Below are 18,220 nucleotides of genomic sequence, written 5' to 3' on the forward strand. Positions count from 1 at the left end.
CCCTTAGTAGGGCTGTCCCTAGTAAAATATGTAGTTAATAGTTCTCTCGTTCTAGAGTCATTCTATAGAGACCACCACCCATGTTTTTCCCTGATGAGCTCTCTTAGGTTGAGCATGGTTGATACCGACCTTATACCAAATAACCCTTCGATTTTGGCGTATGGCTCCCTAGGGCTCTCCACAATCCTCAGTATCAAGTTGTTAGGCTCTTTGTGAGCCTCCTCTCATTTAGAGGGTCAGTATGCTGAGTCCCTTGCTTTCTAAAGCCTGTATAGCAGTATTGTATATTGATGGGCTTTAAGCCTCCTGGAAGAAGTGTTTTTATGGGCCAAGCCTGTGTAGTATTCCTCTCCTTTGAGAGGGTCGGTATGCAGAGTGCTTTGTTCCCCGGGGCTACGTTAGGCCTGCTGGGGCCTAATTTAACATTTATTTCAAGTTGAAGTATTTTCTGTAGGCCTACTTGATAAACTTACTGCATTGAGTTGGTCAGTACTCCCCTTGTTTTAGAAGGTCATCATGTAGAGTACTCCATTTCCCTACTTTTTTTGAGAGCTACTCTGCAAATCCTGAATAACCTCTTTTCGTGCTGAGCAGAGTTACTCACTTCGCATAGAGGGTTGAACGTCCGTCTTTGTAATCTGGTGTGAAGTGGTTACTGTCTGTTGCAATACCTTCTCATTGGAAGCCTCTGTGAGAGTGCTGAATCTAGAGAATCTTCTTGGGCAGATTCTTGTAAGCTTACCAGGCAAGGATAGCAGGAGTCAGCCTCCCTAGTGATTCTAGGGGTTGATGTTTTAAATCCCCCTGAAGTGACATGCCAGGTCTCTTTACAAGCCTGGCCATATTCCCTTAAAGCAGTCTTTCAGTAGGTAAGGATTCCAAGCCTTTGAGCTCTGCCCTTGGGCAAGCCCTTCCGCTTGACCCAGCGGAGACTTTCCTCATTTAGAGTATGTAGCTTGGGCAGTGGCCACAGGGAATACTGATAGCTTACTGGTGAGTACCTTTGGGGAATCTGACTCTGACAGTGAGGAGGAGAGTCAGGTTTTTAGTGCTTAGTCACCGCCAATAGGGCATGAATTCCCCTCAGCATGGCGGAGTGGGAATTTGTTCCCCATTGAGTCTTGTCAGACACAGTGCGAGTTCCCAATTTGAAAAGGAACGTCTCAGGTTACAAATGTAACCTAGGTCCCTGAGAAAGGGAATGAGGCACTGCGTCTCACTACCATGCTTTCGTGGGTGCCTGCCATGTCTCCTTCAGATGAAGAAGTGGATGACGTGTTCTTCAGGCAACCTTTTATACTTACGGATCACACTGGTAGTGATGTCATAGGCTATTGCTGGCCAATACAATTGTTGTGTTTAGACTAGGGTTGTCAATCGATTAAAATATTTAATTGTGATTAATCACATATTGTCATGAGTTAACTTGCGATTAATCACAATTTAATCGCACATTTTTATCAGTTCTAAATATACCTTGAATTCATGTTTTTAAGTTTTTAATACTATAATCAACATGAGTATGGACAACTATGCATGATTTATGCAAATGTATATTTATTATTAGTGAAACCATACTCAGAGCATGAAGACTAGACATGTATCAAAGGTCACAGATGTTTTTCAAAGAACTAGTTCATGTCTCTTATAAGCTTAAAAATTCAGAACAAGCAGTGATTTCTCTAAATTTAAGAATATTAATAAAGGGAGTTTTTACACTGGCAGTTTAGTTCAGAACAGGGCACCGTTTGTATGAAAAATTGGTAATTTGAAAGCTGTCATGCTGGGACATGCTGAGAGTGCACCAGTACCACACCATACCTGGAGGAGGTCCATATTCCACGAGTAGGAATATAGTGCGGCCCCTTTAAGAGACAGACGTTCCCCATTGAACTGCCGGTATTTTGTGTGTGTGTGTGTGTGTTCACGCAAACAGTGTGAGAAACACAAACTTGGGAGCACTCTAGTTTAGAAAAGTATCCTGTATTCGTTTTATCCGATCGTAATGTATTTAGTTCAATAAAACACATGTACTGTAAGCGGTGATGGTGTTAATGATTTACCTGAGCGAGAGTGAGCTTGCAGTGCATAGCGCTTAAACTGCAGAGAATGTGCTCAGTGAAAAAACACACTTTTCTTTCGACCTGGAGTTTAATCAAATTTAAGCAGAAAATATGGTAGATTACTTAGGCTATAACTGAACTTGTTTCAGAGTAATGTTATTGTTAGCCCTTTACTTTCCCTATTAATGTTGATGCTGGATTCTTTACGTCTATGGCTTATTTTGATTTCTCCAACTACAGGCCATGGATCAAACAAAAAATGCGAGATGAGTTAATAAAAAAAGTACTGTTAAAATGAATTTGCGTTAATGCGTTATTAACGTGTTAATTTTAACAGCTCTAGTTTAGACACATGCTTCAGACACTGGTCATGCTGAGGGGTTCCCCATAGCATCTTGTCAGACCCGGTTTCTCATTCCCCTTCTCAGGGAACCTAGGTTACATTTGCAACTCAAGAATTTTTATTGTCGAACAGTAATTCGTGAAAATATCTTAAGTTTATGATCATCAACATGATCGAAGCAAAAGTGCCATAATGCTAACTTCATTTCTGTGTTTTGGACTTCAAAAATATGTCATCCCTGCAGCGCTGTATGTAATTTCCTGTTTTTGCTTCATCCTGCATGTTGGCTGCACAAAATCAAAATGTAAACTATATATATATATATATATATATATATATATATATATATATATATATATATATATATATACAATTATTAATAATATGTATATTTAGCTTTCAAGTATTCCATTCTTTTAATCAGTATTTTTATTTATTATGAACACTTGTATATACCCTGCATATTTATGCAAAATATAAAAATGTATATTCATTTAGCAAAAAAATATATTCAGACCTGCAAACTCACAAGAGGTGAAAAACGTGACATGTTTACGAAGTAAATTGTTGTAGGGTGGTCTGCAGGCATCGCCCCCACAGGATATACGGTTTATGAGTTTAACGTAAACAAAGCATTCTTGTGTACTCTGACAACAAAATAAAGGGAAAAGACATAATTTGTTTCAGGTAAAAAACTTTTTTTTAAATCCTTAATTGACACTAGGGCACTGACAATTTCATTGGATTTGATTTCAGATGTTCATGTTTATTTTGTGTTGTAACTAGTAAAGTGGAAGAGATGAAGACCTACAGTTATCTGCCACATCACAGAGCAGCAAATAAAGATTGTGACCGCTCATGAGACAATGTTAGTCTCACTACAGTCTATGGAAAGTTAGCCCATCTTGTGAGGCTTATTACGCTTCCAATTTGAATCCAAACACACTTCCCCAAAGAAAAAAAAATCAAACTCAACATGATTTACATAAAAAAATTGCATTTAGCAGAAAAGCAACTAGTTTGCAGGCATGTATATAAGAGTTAGAAAAAACACATGGGTAGCAGTTTATTTTACAGTCCTGTTTTGCATGAACATACTTTGTACTTATTGTAGTAATGATAATAACTGGGTAATAATAACTAGGTGCTAACCCTGAACCTACCCCTAAACCTTAACTTAACCCATGTAGTTATCTTATATTACTCAGTACTTTTGTCAGTACTTTTGAATATTGAAAGTGCACTGTTAAAATAACACAATAAAAAAAATACAACCAAAAAGTGCAATGTCATTGACCTGTATGTAATTTCTCATATCTCCTGGAGACTTACCTAGCCATATTATATTTACTGTGCTTGTTTTACTTCAGTGAACCATAGTATAATTGCCATAAAAGCTAAGGCCACTCCCTACAAATCCACACAGAAAATTATGTCATGTAATGCCATAAATCTCCTGACTAATCCTGTATGAAATGGGATGACAACCTCTAAGTGCAATCATCTCACAGCTGACATCACAAGAGATAATTTGTGACCTAAATTATAAAAACTTAGAAGTGCAGACACATCTAAAATCATTTAATAAGAATATGTCACACAGACACTTAAAGACAAACATGTGCAAGTGCACAAAATCTGAATAAAGTTTTGTCAATTATACTTGGGAGCAAGTCTATCAATCAAAAAAAAGCATTTAGCACTTCAGTCATGCAATTTAAAGCTGAGGAAGTGTAAACAAAGACAAACAAATTATTATTGTTGACTGTTTTCTTGTTGTCCTTCATAAATTGCCCATACCTACGCACAAATATAATGATAAACATTGTGGTAAAAGGGATCTAATGTTGATTTAAACAAAACATACCTTTTCCTTCTAGAGCAAACAACATGCAACAGTGCAGAACAAGACTCATTTCTTGTACATCACCTGTGAGCATGAGATTTGAAAAATGTCTTTGACTTGTGAACATTACATCACATGCTTTAATAACCCTCAAACCAACTTCAAATATCAATTTAAGCTTCTTAAAAAATGCAAAGAACAGTGCCCCAGGACTGTAACTCTGACCATGCTGTATTGTTCAATTCCTTTATCTGACTTCTCAAGCTAATCAGTTGCAATACAAAAAGGCAGATATTTACAGACAAATAAAAAAGTGCTTGAGTCTCAGATCTGGGATTTCTGTAAGCTTTAGGGAACTAAGCAAAGCAGGCAAGCAACAAGAATAGTGTGGAAGAAGATAGATGCAAAAGAAAAGAAATCCATCAGGCAGAGAAAGGTGAGAAAGGGAAAAGGTGAAGAGGATGAACGTCAGTTCACCGGCGTCCAGAGCGCAGGGAGACAGGTGCACAGCAGTAGACTGCAGAAGAAAAAAGAGAGGAAAAAGCAAATATTGCTTGATTATCATGTAATACTTAGTTTATACTGCTACATTCTGGATTTTAGTAAGCCTATAAAAGTCCTTGCAAACACCCCTAACTGTTTAGTCACCCAAGTAACTTGGTGTTTTTAATATAGAATTCAACATATACACAGCAAGCAGCAACCTCCCCCAGTTTCTGTTGAAGCCAATACGTAAGTAACTTAAACTGCAATTCATCGACTGGCCACTAGGGACAGGCTCCAAAAGGGATCAGAATTTTATTGAGCCCCATGTTAAAATCCCCAACTTTACAGCAGAAAAAAAACATGTTTACAGCCTGGTACAAATTGTGGTTTTGGTCTATACAGCTAATTTTGATCTTTTTTAATAATTCGTTTACATTATTTAAAGCCTAAAAGTTCTGCATAATTAAGCCTGTGGTTACTTTGATTGACAGGTAGATAGCCATTTAGCCACTGTCTGTTAGTCATTTTGTCACCTAAGCTCCCCCCAGGTCCACCAATGTTCTCTTATCCGGGCGTGACGCACTCAATTTTAAATATTTGAGTGACTTGGTATAGCCACATGTCAGAGGCTTTTCAATGGCGTTGAAAGTCACTTAACAAATACAATTTTAGAGACAGAACCAATGTAGGGTGAAAGTTACTTTGAAAAGTAATGCATTACAATATTGTGTAATTCCCTTAAAAAGTAACTAACTGTGTCACTTAGTTGCTTTTTAAGAAAAGGTAATGTGTTATATTACTTTTGCGTTACTTTTTCTCACCTGGGCTTGTTTTATGAGTTATATTTTTTTATAATAAGTTATAAATGTAAAGGCCATTTGCACACCAAAATTTCAATAAAAAGGCTGAAGAAAATGCAAATTCACACATGTACACAGAGAGCACAGCTCAAACACACCTTTCAGCTGTGCTGCTGTTCTGGACAGCAGAAGAATGGAATGCGGTTTTTTGGAGGGAAGGGGCATATTCTTCTCTCTAAAAGCAGGAATCTCGAGATGCGGTTTGTAGAGGTCGACCGATAGTGGATTTTACCGATACCGATAGCTAGGTTGGACCTCGCTTGCCGATAACCGATTTATCGGCGATAGTTTTTTAAAAGATACTAGATTAAAAAAATAACAATAATACATAAAATAACAGGTAAAAAAGCAGTGATGACCTTTATTACAAGAAATAAAAAAGTACTGAACCATGAAAATGTGTTAAATTTTATATGTAAATATTAAAATATTAAAATGAGAAGTTCTAACAGAAAAAAAAATTCTACAGAAAATAACTTAACCATTAAAATATTACAAATAAATGTTTCTTACGCTATAACCTAGAAACATGTATGTAAATGTCAGGTGACAGACCGCAAATCCCATTTGTTAACAAGGATGTATTTATTTAGCTAGCTTACATTAACTAAATGCATTATCTAATGTACATTGTACAGCATGTATTAATATTCAAGCAATACAATTCTACCTTAATCATTCATGTTAGTTCATAGTGCATAAAAAAGGTTAACAGATAAAACTAACAATGAATAATACTTCTACAGCATTTTTTAACCTTACTTAATGTTATAAATTGAATAATATTGTATTATATGAAGTGTTATCATTTCATATAAATCCAAACAGTTAACTTTAGCTTTTTTAGAACACGATGGGTTTCTTATCAAAATAACAACATATGTATTTCAGATGTGTTTATATTTTTGTTGGATGCATGATCAAAATCAAATCAAATTTCTCACATCAAAAAAGTTCCTCAGTTACATCGTTTTAAATGCTTGAGGTAACCGTTGCTGCTAATGTTAGTGTCCTGTCAGCCTCGACGAAAAAGTACATGCTGTTCTTCCCCTGCTAAAGCATCTAGTCAACAAATCAATTATTTTATAATGATTTGGCAACATGTACTGAAGTGTTCTGTATTCCTACCGTTTCTCTGTTGGTGTTTTAAACGCGCATCAGATGTGTCAGCACGCTCTGTGCAGCATGCGCAGTGAAGCGCGGAGCCTCACGTGTCCTCACGTGTTAATGTAAACAATCAGTGATAGTTTTTCATTTGGCCTCTAGAGGCTGCTCTCGCGCTATATAACGTCAGCAGACCCTTCTCAGAGCTCTCGTAGGCTACTGTGTAATGACAGCAGCCTTCTCAGCCGCTCCCGCAACGGACGCAAACCGGAAAAACGGTATTGGTATTGGTATCGGTATTGATTTTTGCCGATAACCGATTGTTCTACCACTCAGCTATTGGTGCCGATTAATCTGCAAAACCGATGAATAGGTCGACCTCTAGCGGTTTGCGCTTCACGCGTGCAGGCTTACATGCTCCGAGAACAGACACAGCACTAGTAGTGATACAAAACACACAGGTCTATTACGTCCCAGTTTTGATATATTATAGTAGTAACAATAATTTTGTTCAGTTAGAGAAAATATTAATTACAATTACAAACTGAACATGCCAAATGTCCCAAGCAAGATGCGCACGGCTGCACTCGTTCACAGCCACACACACTGTAATGTGATGGGGAAGGAAAAATGTCCCACCATCACACCCCTCAAGGGTAAAAAGGTTAATACATTTTGACTCTGTTATTCTATTTTCCACAATGTCAAACCAATGCAGCTTAACACAAAATGCAAGCTCAGGCATGCACTTCTTCCATATCAGCTCGTGCAGTCGTACAGTCTAGACAGAGAATACTCCGTTGCAAGGAACACTAAGAAGCAAATACTGTATATTTATTAAGTATAACGAGGTTGGATTCCTATTCAACTGTCCATTCAATTAAAAACTGCAAGTGTGAATGAGAACCGAGGTGGATGCCGGGTGTGCCCGAAAAACAAAAAACGAATATTCCAATCCCACAATTTCAAAATCGAATACCAACCCATCGAAGGATTATTGAAATATTCTGGTCCAGCCCTAGTCAATACATATGAAAACAAAGTAACTTGTGTTACTTATTTGAAAAAGTAACTCAGATATATTGTTGTGAATTTAAAAGTAATACATTACTTTACTAGTTACTTAAAAAAAGTAATTTGATTCCGTAACTTGAGTTACTTATAATGCATTATCCCAACACAGGACAGAACGTCTTTGTTGTTAAATGGCCTTCCTTATCATGTAACCGGTATTCTCTTCAAAGTTAACAGGTACATTATAAGGTTTTACTTCTTAGTACAGGAGTGAACGGATCACCAAGTCTTGGCAATAGAATACAGTAGAACTCAGCAGAAAACCATGCCAAATGAATCAGCTAAGCCAAATATTAAATATGCGTTTTGTGAAAACATTGGAAACTATTCCAGAGTTCTGCTCTTCAAAGCTAATTTGTATCCAAACACAAGTTCAAAACTTTGAATATGACTTCTTACAACACAAGCTGGATGAAGTGGTTTGCCATCACATCAATCTCTCAACAAAGAGAAGCAGAGTAAATGGGAAATTATATGTGTTGAAATGAGAACTTCCTTCTGAACCTGTAATAGCGAGGACAGTGTGAACTTATGGGAAGTTAGTAGAGCTGTCACGATGAACTGTTAACATTTACATGCATGGAGCACCTAAAACGCTATCTCTGCATATGCAGTGATTTTGGGTTGCTTTAAAAAGTGAATCTGGAAAGCAACGTACACCATTTCATCAGATTTGTAAGGTAAATCATTTATAAATCTACACCAGCACATAAAACATCATTATATGTTTCTAAATATGCAAACTGTTCATTGCGATTTCAAATTAAAAGTCTAAAGTAACCCTTGCTCTATTTTGATGTCCACGTGCTCTTATTCAAGAAATTACAGTAGCTGCAGCATTACTATTTTAAAGAAGTTGCCAAATATTAAAGATTAAGTTTATATTTGAATTAAATATTGTTTGGCCAATATTAAACCAGAATTTTATCTACTGTAAAGTGTAACAACACCAGGCGGTTGGCACCCTCTGCAGGCATTTTGTACACAAGTTGATTGTTTATGTTATGTATATTATATTATGCATTTTAAGAGTGGTTTTCAATAAAACTCTAATATGATTACTTGACTTTGACTTTATTCTACTACTTTATTTAAAACAATTATTATTGCCTCATTGTTATTATATTATATATGTATTTTAAGTTATTTTAAAGCCTATTGTTTGCTTAGGTCTATAGAGTGGTGCAGGTATGACATCAATTTTGTAGGCCATAATGCTGAAGTGAGTTAGCATTTTAGCACTTTTGGTTCCCTCGTACCGAAGACAATGAGTTTTTCGAATGGGATTTTGTTTAAATGGCTGAAATAAGGTCTGTGGTGAACACAAGCTCAAGACACTTACATTTGCTAACTCAAACATTCTGGGAAAATGTTTTTAGATAATAACTGAAAGAGTTGTTGTAGGCTTAGTGATGGTGACGTTGAAATTGTGGGACCGTGGTGTAGTCCGTTTATAGCTTACCTTTAGCTTTTTACTTCTGGCCACTGCATTTAGGTTTCAAAATTCATAAAAAATGTGTTCATCTTGATGATCATACAATTTTTTTCACAGAGCTTTTTTGTTTGTTTGTTTTTTTTGCGATAATCTAAAAGCATATGGGGAAATCAGATCTGAGGCAGCAGATCTGTAAGAGAATAACTCAATTATTTTTTACCAACATAAAGCAGAGAGGGGTGGTCTGTACATGATTGTAAGAGGCATTTTGGGATTCCTCTAAAGGAAGGAAAAGGTTAGTGGTGACCTGGGACACCTCTTTCAATGGGTTTTGCCTTGGTTTTATAGCAATTGATGGCTAAAACCTGTCTACGTTAATAATTCCATTAGTATTATGCTCTTTAGCAGTGGGGTACGTTACATATAGCTGTCTATTACTCAGATAAATCTGCATTCTTTAGTCCAAGAACATTCAGCTCCAGTCAAAAAAATTATAAATATTAACTAATGTTTTTTTTTTATCCATTTGAGTAACTCACCTCATTAAAATACTGGGCTCATTACCAAACACTTCAATGAAATATTAAACTGGGTCAGTTTTGGGTAGAAAGCAAAGTTATTGAGCCAGGTTAAGGAGGTGGTTTTATGATTTTCAAAGGATCTTTGCATTTCCTCAGAAAAGTATGCATAACCTAAACCATAATTCTCCCTTTAAAGATTCATGTTCACTCTTAATTCCCCCCAATATTTTTTTGAAGTATAAAAACTTAGACATTCTGTTTGCTTAAGCATTCATTTCCTGTGTTGCATAAGAGTGAATGCTTAATTACACTTACACTTACCTTTCTGTTAAAACAGAAAGGAAAGGACATAAAGAGGACAACAATCACATTGAAGAAGCTACAGAGTTCAATAACTGAGCACAAAGGTGCACTAGTGAGCCATATCAAGAGCATAACACTGGCCTGCATAAGAACGTACCACAAAAGAAACCATTACACCAGAAGAATGATTGAAAACATGTCCAAACAGCTTACTAGTGAACTGATTGCAAAGTAACATCAGGGTTTTTTAGCCAAATTTGGAGGGTGTGTGGTGCAAATCCCTGGCCACACCGCAAAGAGTAAAGAATGGTAATGACAGTATCATGTTGTGGGTCTGCTTTCATTAGCAGCGAGTGGATATGTTGTTAAACAGAACAATGACTTTATAGAAAGTTCATCTCTAGGACAATGATCCCAAACACAAGATCAAAGTATCAATGGAGTATCGAACATAAAGGTGAATATCCTGCAATAGGCTAGTCAAAGCTTTGATCTTCATCCAAATTAAAATGTGTGGCTCTTCTGAAGACTGTGCTGTATAAATGAATGCCTTCTGACCAACCTAAACACACTGGAATAATACCCAAAATATTACACCAAAACAGTCTGCAAAGCTTCTATGTTCTGCCATTGAAGCAAACAGTGACATTACAGTACGTTTACCACATTACAGTATGTTTGCATCAGTTTTCAAGCTTCATTAGTGTTTTGTATAGTTCAGAATCAGGTAAAGTCTCTGTCTATTCATGACACAATGTGTAAATGGATACTTGAAAAATTAAATCCACACCACTTCTGTCTTTTAGAGCAAGAGCTCAAAATTCTGGACGGATTATTTCAGTTTACAAGACATTTAAAAAAAAAAGCTTTAGTCCATAAATGTAATATTTAAAGTGCATATAAATGTATTTAGTATGGTGTAGGGATACAATATAAATGTTTGTGGAATATATGTTTATTTATTATCTTGTCCCTCTCCTGTGGAGTTTCTCTTGAAGCCAGCAGGAGTTTAAAGAGAAAATATATTTGTGAGGTGTTTTGAGAAGAGATGGGACAGCATTATCTCAGTAATCATAGTCTCAGTAATGCCAGTTCAGCAGCTAACAGAACAAAAGCTCTATTCAAATACAACGGGATACACGTCAACATGCTGTCGTGATATACATTTGACAGCAAGCTTATTGGCTGAATAATCAAGAAAATAACTCCCAGCAACCACCTGAGCAAATTGTTTTAAACTCTTTGTCTAATTTTTTTGGTTAAATGAAAAGCAATGTAGTAATGCTTTTACCAGGGCTACAGTGAGGAGTTATTGATCTTTAGATTAGAGGGGCATTTTCTTAACAGTAAATTCATACAGATTGTAATCTATATGCTGGAAAGATTTAGGACGAGAATAAATTCACTACTCCACATGGCTGCTATCTAAATCAAACCTAATAAAGCTTTTTACCAATAAAGATAAAAATCAAACCCCGTTATGAGAGGCCAAACTGAAAGGGAAATAGAAATAGACATGAATTACAACTGCTTTGTAAAATGTTTTTTTTTTTACTATGCCGACTTCTTAATCCTGTCCTAAATCTTTTAGCAAATATTATTAAATTGACTTATAGATTTATATCCTATTGTTATTTTGTCCATCTGCAGTTACTATTCTTGCATTTAAAATCTGAGAAATCTACATTATATTTACTTTAGGAGTTGGAAGAGGGTAACTGATTAAATAAGCTAGGAATGTGTCTTATTGTGTTATTCCTTAAATGTATAACGTGTCAAACAATGCGGTGCTAACATCTTAAGCCATGTTGTTTAGCAATAAATCACAATGGCCCTCATTTATCAATCTTGCGCAGAAACGGGCGTATATGTTGGTGTAAGATTATGCTTACACTCCTCTCACCGCCTGATTTATGAAGCTGTGCGCACCTCTGCAATCCAGGTGTTCGCAATACTTGCCCTTGATAAATGTCTGAACGCGCCACGGCTGAAAATGATCGTCATTAGAATAATACGCCCCTATATATTCAAGTCTCTGCCTCCCCACGCCCTCATTTTACGCCATGGACACACTGAAGACGCCAAAGAAGCAAAACTTCTCAGATGTAGAGATCGAGACCATCACCAGATGGAAAAAAAACGTTTTTTTATTTTATTTGGGAGTTAAAAGAGTGAGATTAAAGGCACCCAGAAAAACAAAATATGGACCCAAATTACGAGTACTGTTAATAGTGTGGAGGTTGAGAAGCGCACTCCAGCAGTTTAAAAAGCTGTTTGGATAAGAAATTACCTATCACAATGCATTATATTACAGCACGTGTATTGAAACAATTAGCATTTAATTTTATATCATGTCACATGTATTGGGGTGTACAATAGTGATGATGATGTGATGTGGAATACCATTCATTCACATTAATAATTGCATGTTAACAAGTCTATGTTGCACAAAAATAAACACTTAAGTTTATAATTACTATGTTGTTGTTGTTGTTTTTTACAGTGGGTCATAATATAGCATATCTTTGTGTGCGTTTTGTGGTGTTACGAATTGTTTTTCTGCGCATTTTCGAACCAACTCAAAACGTGCGTACACCACCTCCTGAGTTGCCGTAGGATTTGAGCGTGCCGAACGCCAACGTCCATATTGGTTAAACTCAAAGTCACCGTGGTTTGGGTGAACGCAAGGTGTACGCTGGAAATTTGGTGTAGGCACTTTTGATAAATGAGGGCCAATGAAACCACAAGTGATTTGGTAAAGGCTGTGATTATTGCATGCGCAGCATCTCAGTGCAGCACGGCGGTGATCAGAAGTAAATGCTGCTCCATCTGCAAGTTCAAATAAACTGTGCATAAAAGACAAATCACACTGGTTTACGCTGGTGCAAGCTGTTAGTAAATCTAATGATAGATATTATTTAGTCACCCAGAGTGAAGATTTAGTCGCATATGCAAGTGATTTACTCACATTGTAGAGAGTTGCAAATAAACTGCAGCTTGTTTCCGTGAACAATGGGAAAATGTGAAAAGTATACTAAGTATGCAAAGCATACGTGACCAGCCAAACTGTATACTTGCTATCAAATTAGACTTTGTACATACATCATAAACACGCACACTAGACACTGCAAAAGCGCACTAGAAGGTGTCTATAATATTTCTTACCAGAAGTCGACTGATAAAATGTCTTTATATTAGAGTTGCTGGTGTCTTTTAACTCCTTTACACAAACATGTCAATGCAGGCGTCTATTGCTGTGGTCTCCGTGTGCTAATTGTTGTTCCTCCTCTTCCATTAATTTTTCAACAGTGATACAATGGCCAACTTGTGGAACAACTAAGTAGCACAAAAAATCAATGCGCATGTGTGATCTGAGTGTATGGATTATGTGCGGGGAAAAATTTGTTGGCTGTGCATATAGTGCACTTACTATGCTTATAGCAGAATTTATTTTGCACACACTATATGCACAGCCTACTAAATGCATAAAAAACAAAGTATATTTTGGCCTTTATTTGTACATTGGAAATGGTTTACCAGAAACATCTAGGCTGAGTGGTGGTATGTTGTGCTCTCAGAAATCAGTGATGTGTTATAAAGTTGGCCTGGAGCTCAACATGAAAACTCGATATACTGGTCTTGTTTACCTGTTGTCCCCTCTCTCACACTCCAGATTCAATATTAAACTGATTTATTGTGGTAGAGTGAGTGAAGGGGATGGTGATGTAAAACTCAGCATGCACTTTTAGACGTGCAGCTTCTGGCACCATTTTAACATTATCTTTCCATTTATAGGTCATGTGTTGAACAGGAACTTGTTGTTAAAATGCCAGCAAATCAGCATCTGCAATTTGCCAGCTTAAAGAACTATACTAATGCTGGAAAAGTTATAGCTAATTATTCTAAAACAGACTACTTTCTGTTTACAAGGCTGCATTTCATAAACCCCCCAAAAATGTAAATGCTCTTTTTTAATGGAAACAGTTATCGGTACATTACCTATTCCACTATTACGGTTATTCTCCATCTCTTCCATTTTTAACTCCATCTCTAGCTCTGGGTCTTCAGGTGTTGGATCCACTGAACTTGGACCTGGTTTTTGTTCTGGCAAAGTGAGAGGAGCTGCTTCTTCCTTGTATTCAGGTTCTGGTTCAGGTTCTGGTGTAGATGTGTTGTATGCAGCTATCACATGAACCTGATGTGTGATAGGTTCTTCAGCAAGACTGCTGCTGCTGCTGCTGGATCCTGCAGCTGCATCATCGCCGCTGGAGCTACTGCAGATGGACCTGGTTGGCTCTGAATCCTCAATACTATGGCTTAGGTCAGAGTCATTAGCTGGAGTTGAGGCTCTAGGAGCTGGCAGCAGGGTCCTTTCAACTGGCACCGGGATGCAGGGGGCCCATATAGGCGCAGTAGGCACAGAGGTGGAAATTACTGGTTCGGGTGTACTGGGGGGCGGTGTGGATGGAGGTGCTGGAGCCTTCCGCTTCTTTAGCAGGTTGTGTGAGGACGGAGAGCCGAGGTTTATCTATAGAGGGAACAGTGGACAAATGTAAATGTTTGAATGTATGGTACTTCAGGATGGGGTATTGCTATGTGGTTGCTACAGTGAACTGTTTTTTTTTTTTTTTTTACTGCTGTCATTACTATAATGTTGTGAGTGCAAGGGTGTTGATTGCTATCTTAAGTAAAAGCACTCTATGTCTATGTTTACACCTGGGATTAACATGCCCTTATCAGACAGAACGCACTGCCTTTTTTGGTTGACGTTTTTTCAATTTAGTAAAGAGCAGTGCGCTGCGTTTTTTAATTTGTATATGTTGCTAGGAAACCCCTGAATCAGCTGTCCTGTCAGTCTAATCAAGGTAACTGTCACCACAACAGAAGGTCCACCTCTCCATTCATTCGACTGGTCAATAGAAAAAAAAATTTATGACGTCAGAATGCTATTTCAGCACGGATGATTTAAATTGATCAAATGTCACATTAAATATGTTTTTCATTGTAAAATGCAATACAAGAATACAAGCAACAAGAATAAATTACATTTTAAAATGTATGAGAATAGAAAACAATGGCCTTGAATTATAAAAAATAATATAAAAAATATATATGAAAATATTACAGTTTTACTGTATTTTCATTTGATTCATTACAGTAATTTTATGTGTTGTGGTTTCTTTAACAACAATATCCAACAGACCATCATCACAACGTAATTGGTTACCGGAAATGCTCGACGAAACGGTGTATAAAAGCTTTCAGTCACATTCGACGCACTTTGGATGTCATCAATGAATTGGGATCACTTCTGAGAGCCCCTATCAGCTTCGAGATATAGAGAACGGGCCAATGACTATTGGAGTGTGAGACTTGCATCTCGCGCTCAGTGTGGGCGTTAAGCAGAAGCGATTGCAACGCACTATTGTCATTCACTTCGGAGCCGAACACGGTGTGGATGAAGAAGACTGAGCCTGCTTCAGCAGAGAGAGAAAGAGAGAGAACGAGAGAAGAGGCTTCATTGAGTGCTGGGTGAGATGGTACGATCAGCGGTGGCCGCAAGCTCACTGATACAGTGATAAACTGCTGTTTTCACAGCACTGTTTGGTCTGTTGGTACGGTGAGGGTGTTCTCTTTGGTCTGTTGGTCTCGCCCCCTTTAAAAGGGGGCCTTTTTTGTCCTTTTGTATCAGCTTGCATTGTATTGACTAAAAAAATACAGTTTTATAGAGTGCTACAGGTTGGAAAGGACATACACAAATTAAAACTAGTATTTAACAATTGAATAGCTACAAAAAAGTTAAGCCACCCAAAAAGTACTTTACTACACATGAATCAGCCTGCTTTGGCTTGTCGAGACACAAGCAGCCTGACTGAAAGACTCAATTCTATGTATGAACCATGAAATCAAAAACAAGCTACAGTATGTTGGAGATGAACAAGCCTAGGAGGAATGTTCCTGGGTACATGCATGCTCAAATGTGGGTCAGAGGTGAGAAAAACATTGAACTACATGACATATTCACACTCTGTATGTTAATAACAAAAGAAATGGGTCAACATTGACTGTTATAGAATTTGTTTAACAAATGCCTCCCTTAACTATTCATGTTCCATTACTTGAAATCAATTGTTGCAGTTTAATTGATGCTCCTTCTGTGAACACAACAATGGCAACCATAAACTTGTCAATCAGTTGATGGGGCGCTGCCGTCTGCATTAAATCATGTGCTTTGGTGAACCTCAGTATCATATGTGACAGAAAAACATGAAATGAAAAACATGGACTAAGAATAATAAATGCTTTAGAGGTGTTTTTAATTGCTATTTTATGTTAACTTATGTAGTTAAATAATGCTAACAACGGGAACTATATTGTGAAGCACTTAGTGTTAATTTCGTCAGACGAGATGAGACAAAATATGTTCCTCAACTACCTTTTTTCCATGACTAAGACGATGACGAGACTGCACCAATGTCCAAAAACGCTGACTAAGACTAAAATAACATGCATTATTGTTGACGAAAAAGGACGAGACTAAAATGTTTTGCATAAAATAAAAACTATGATAAAATCTCTTCATTTTCGTCAACAATTGTCTCTAATTTTTCATCACGAGACCAGAGCTGAAATGCCTTGAAAATATTCTGAATATCCTGTTGCTCAAGTTCAGGTGGCCATTTCTCAATACCAAGTACGCGAACTTGTGACTTGTGTCCTTGGTAGTTCAAACTTGCCAAGTTCGACTAGGGAGAACGAACTCCAGAGGACGGGAGGAATCGTCATCAATCTCAATTATGAAACGTCATCAGTCGCTGGTCAAGTACTGTTCCAATTCAAAGTTCACATCTAGCCAAGTACAGTTTAAATCCCCGGATGTGTCCTGATCCTCCCCTTTTATCGAGGATGCATCGTGAGGTGACTTGTGGACTTCATCACGCTCTCGCACCAACCAGCAAGCGTTAAGCTTGGAACATACTCTGCAAGAACAAAGAAATTTGTTCGTTTTCTCGAGGTGTCAAGAACAAGAACAAAGTTTGTTATTAAACGTATTAAAAGTATGACCAATCACACAATAGTTATCTGACACGCGCAAGAAAAAAGTTCTGCTCAGGCGATGTGTCGAGAACAAGCTGCGAGAACTCCCAAACCAGGGCTGAGAGAACAAAATTACGTCATTTTTTTTCTCACAGCCCTGGGAGCGAGAACTTTTTTTCTCAGTTCTTGCAGAGTATGTTGCAGCCTTTAAGCGTTACGGAAGAGAGAAAAAAATGTAGTTTTAAGACTTTTTCAGGGGAGAATGTAGTTGTTTAAAGCTTAAATCTGTGGTTTATTTATAAAGAGAGCGCCTTTTTGGCAATTTGATCTGGCGTTTTCGGAGTTGTGAGATCCATTCGATCAGCGGGTGCTCAGCGCTTGTTAACCCGCCGAGAGCAGCCTTTTCTCGGCTAGACCTTCTGATGTCTGCCGCTGGATCTGATGTCTCTGTGGTGGTTAAACATGAGATATACATTTGTCTTGTGGAGATCTAACAGGCGATCTGTGGTCTCATTTGTTCCCTGACAGATCGTTTTGGCTGATGGCAGAGTGAAGTACTTTTTTTTAGGCTATTACCGTTGTAGATAGCACTAACTTTGTTTGACTGGATTGCTCACTTTATTTCTTGTATAGCTTCTTATACCTTTTACTTATAGGCTACTCTTATATCATTGTTCACACATAAACTGACATTTAACAAAAAGAGACTGGGCTGTGTTTTATGTCATATTTAATTTTATTAGAGTGAAAATCATATATGCACACTTGTCTGAAACACTTATTATTATTATTATTATTATTATTATTATTATTATTATTTAATGTAAACGAAAAGAGGCAGGGTTTTGTATATTTCGTTTTGTTAGATGCATGCAGTAAAGATAATGCATTGCCTGCACTACATTTGTGTGGCTATGATATGTTTAAATTTTTTTTCAAAAATGAAAATGAAAAGAGGCAGAGTGTTTTTTTATCATATATTTCATTTTATTGTAGGCTAAAATACATAGGCCTACAATTTCAGTGACACTATGAAGAACACTGCTGTTATCAGATCAGCATGACTTGACTTGTGTCCTGCCGTCCTCGGGAGTTCGTTCTCCAGTCGAACTTGGCAAGTCTGAATTACACGGACGCAAGTCAGAAG

General features: G+C 37.3%; 1 protein-coding gene across 6 annotated transcripts in view; it reads right to left on the reverse strand.

The window, feature by feature from the left end:
- Positions 1–18,220, reverse strand: part of cobl (cordon-bleu WH2 repeat protein) — a 153,924-nt gene that overhangs the window by 29,336 nt on the left and 106,368 nt on the right. For all 6 annotated transcript variants that reach the window (XM_067449209.1, XM_067449210.1, XM_067449213.1 and 3 more), the window contains one exon: positions 14,035–14,563. In XM_067449209.1, coding sequence (XP_067305310.1) covers positions 14,035–14,563 — 529 coding nt within the window. The remainder of the gene's footprint in view (positions 1–14,034; positions 14,564–18,220) is intronic.

The sequence above is a fragment of the Pseudorasbora parva genome, chromosome 7, assembly GCF_024679245.1.
Source record: "Pseudorasbora parva isolate DD20220531a chromosome 7, ASM2467924v1, whole genome shotgun sequence".
In the NCBI taxonomy this organism is placed as follows: Eukaryota; Metazoa; Chordata; class Actinopteri; order Cypriniformes; family Gobionidae; genus Pseudorasbora; species Pseudorasbora parva.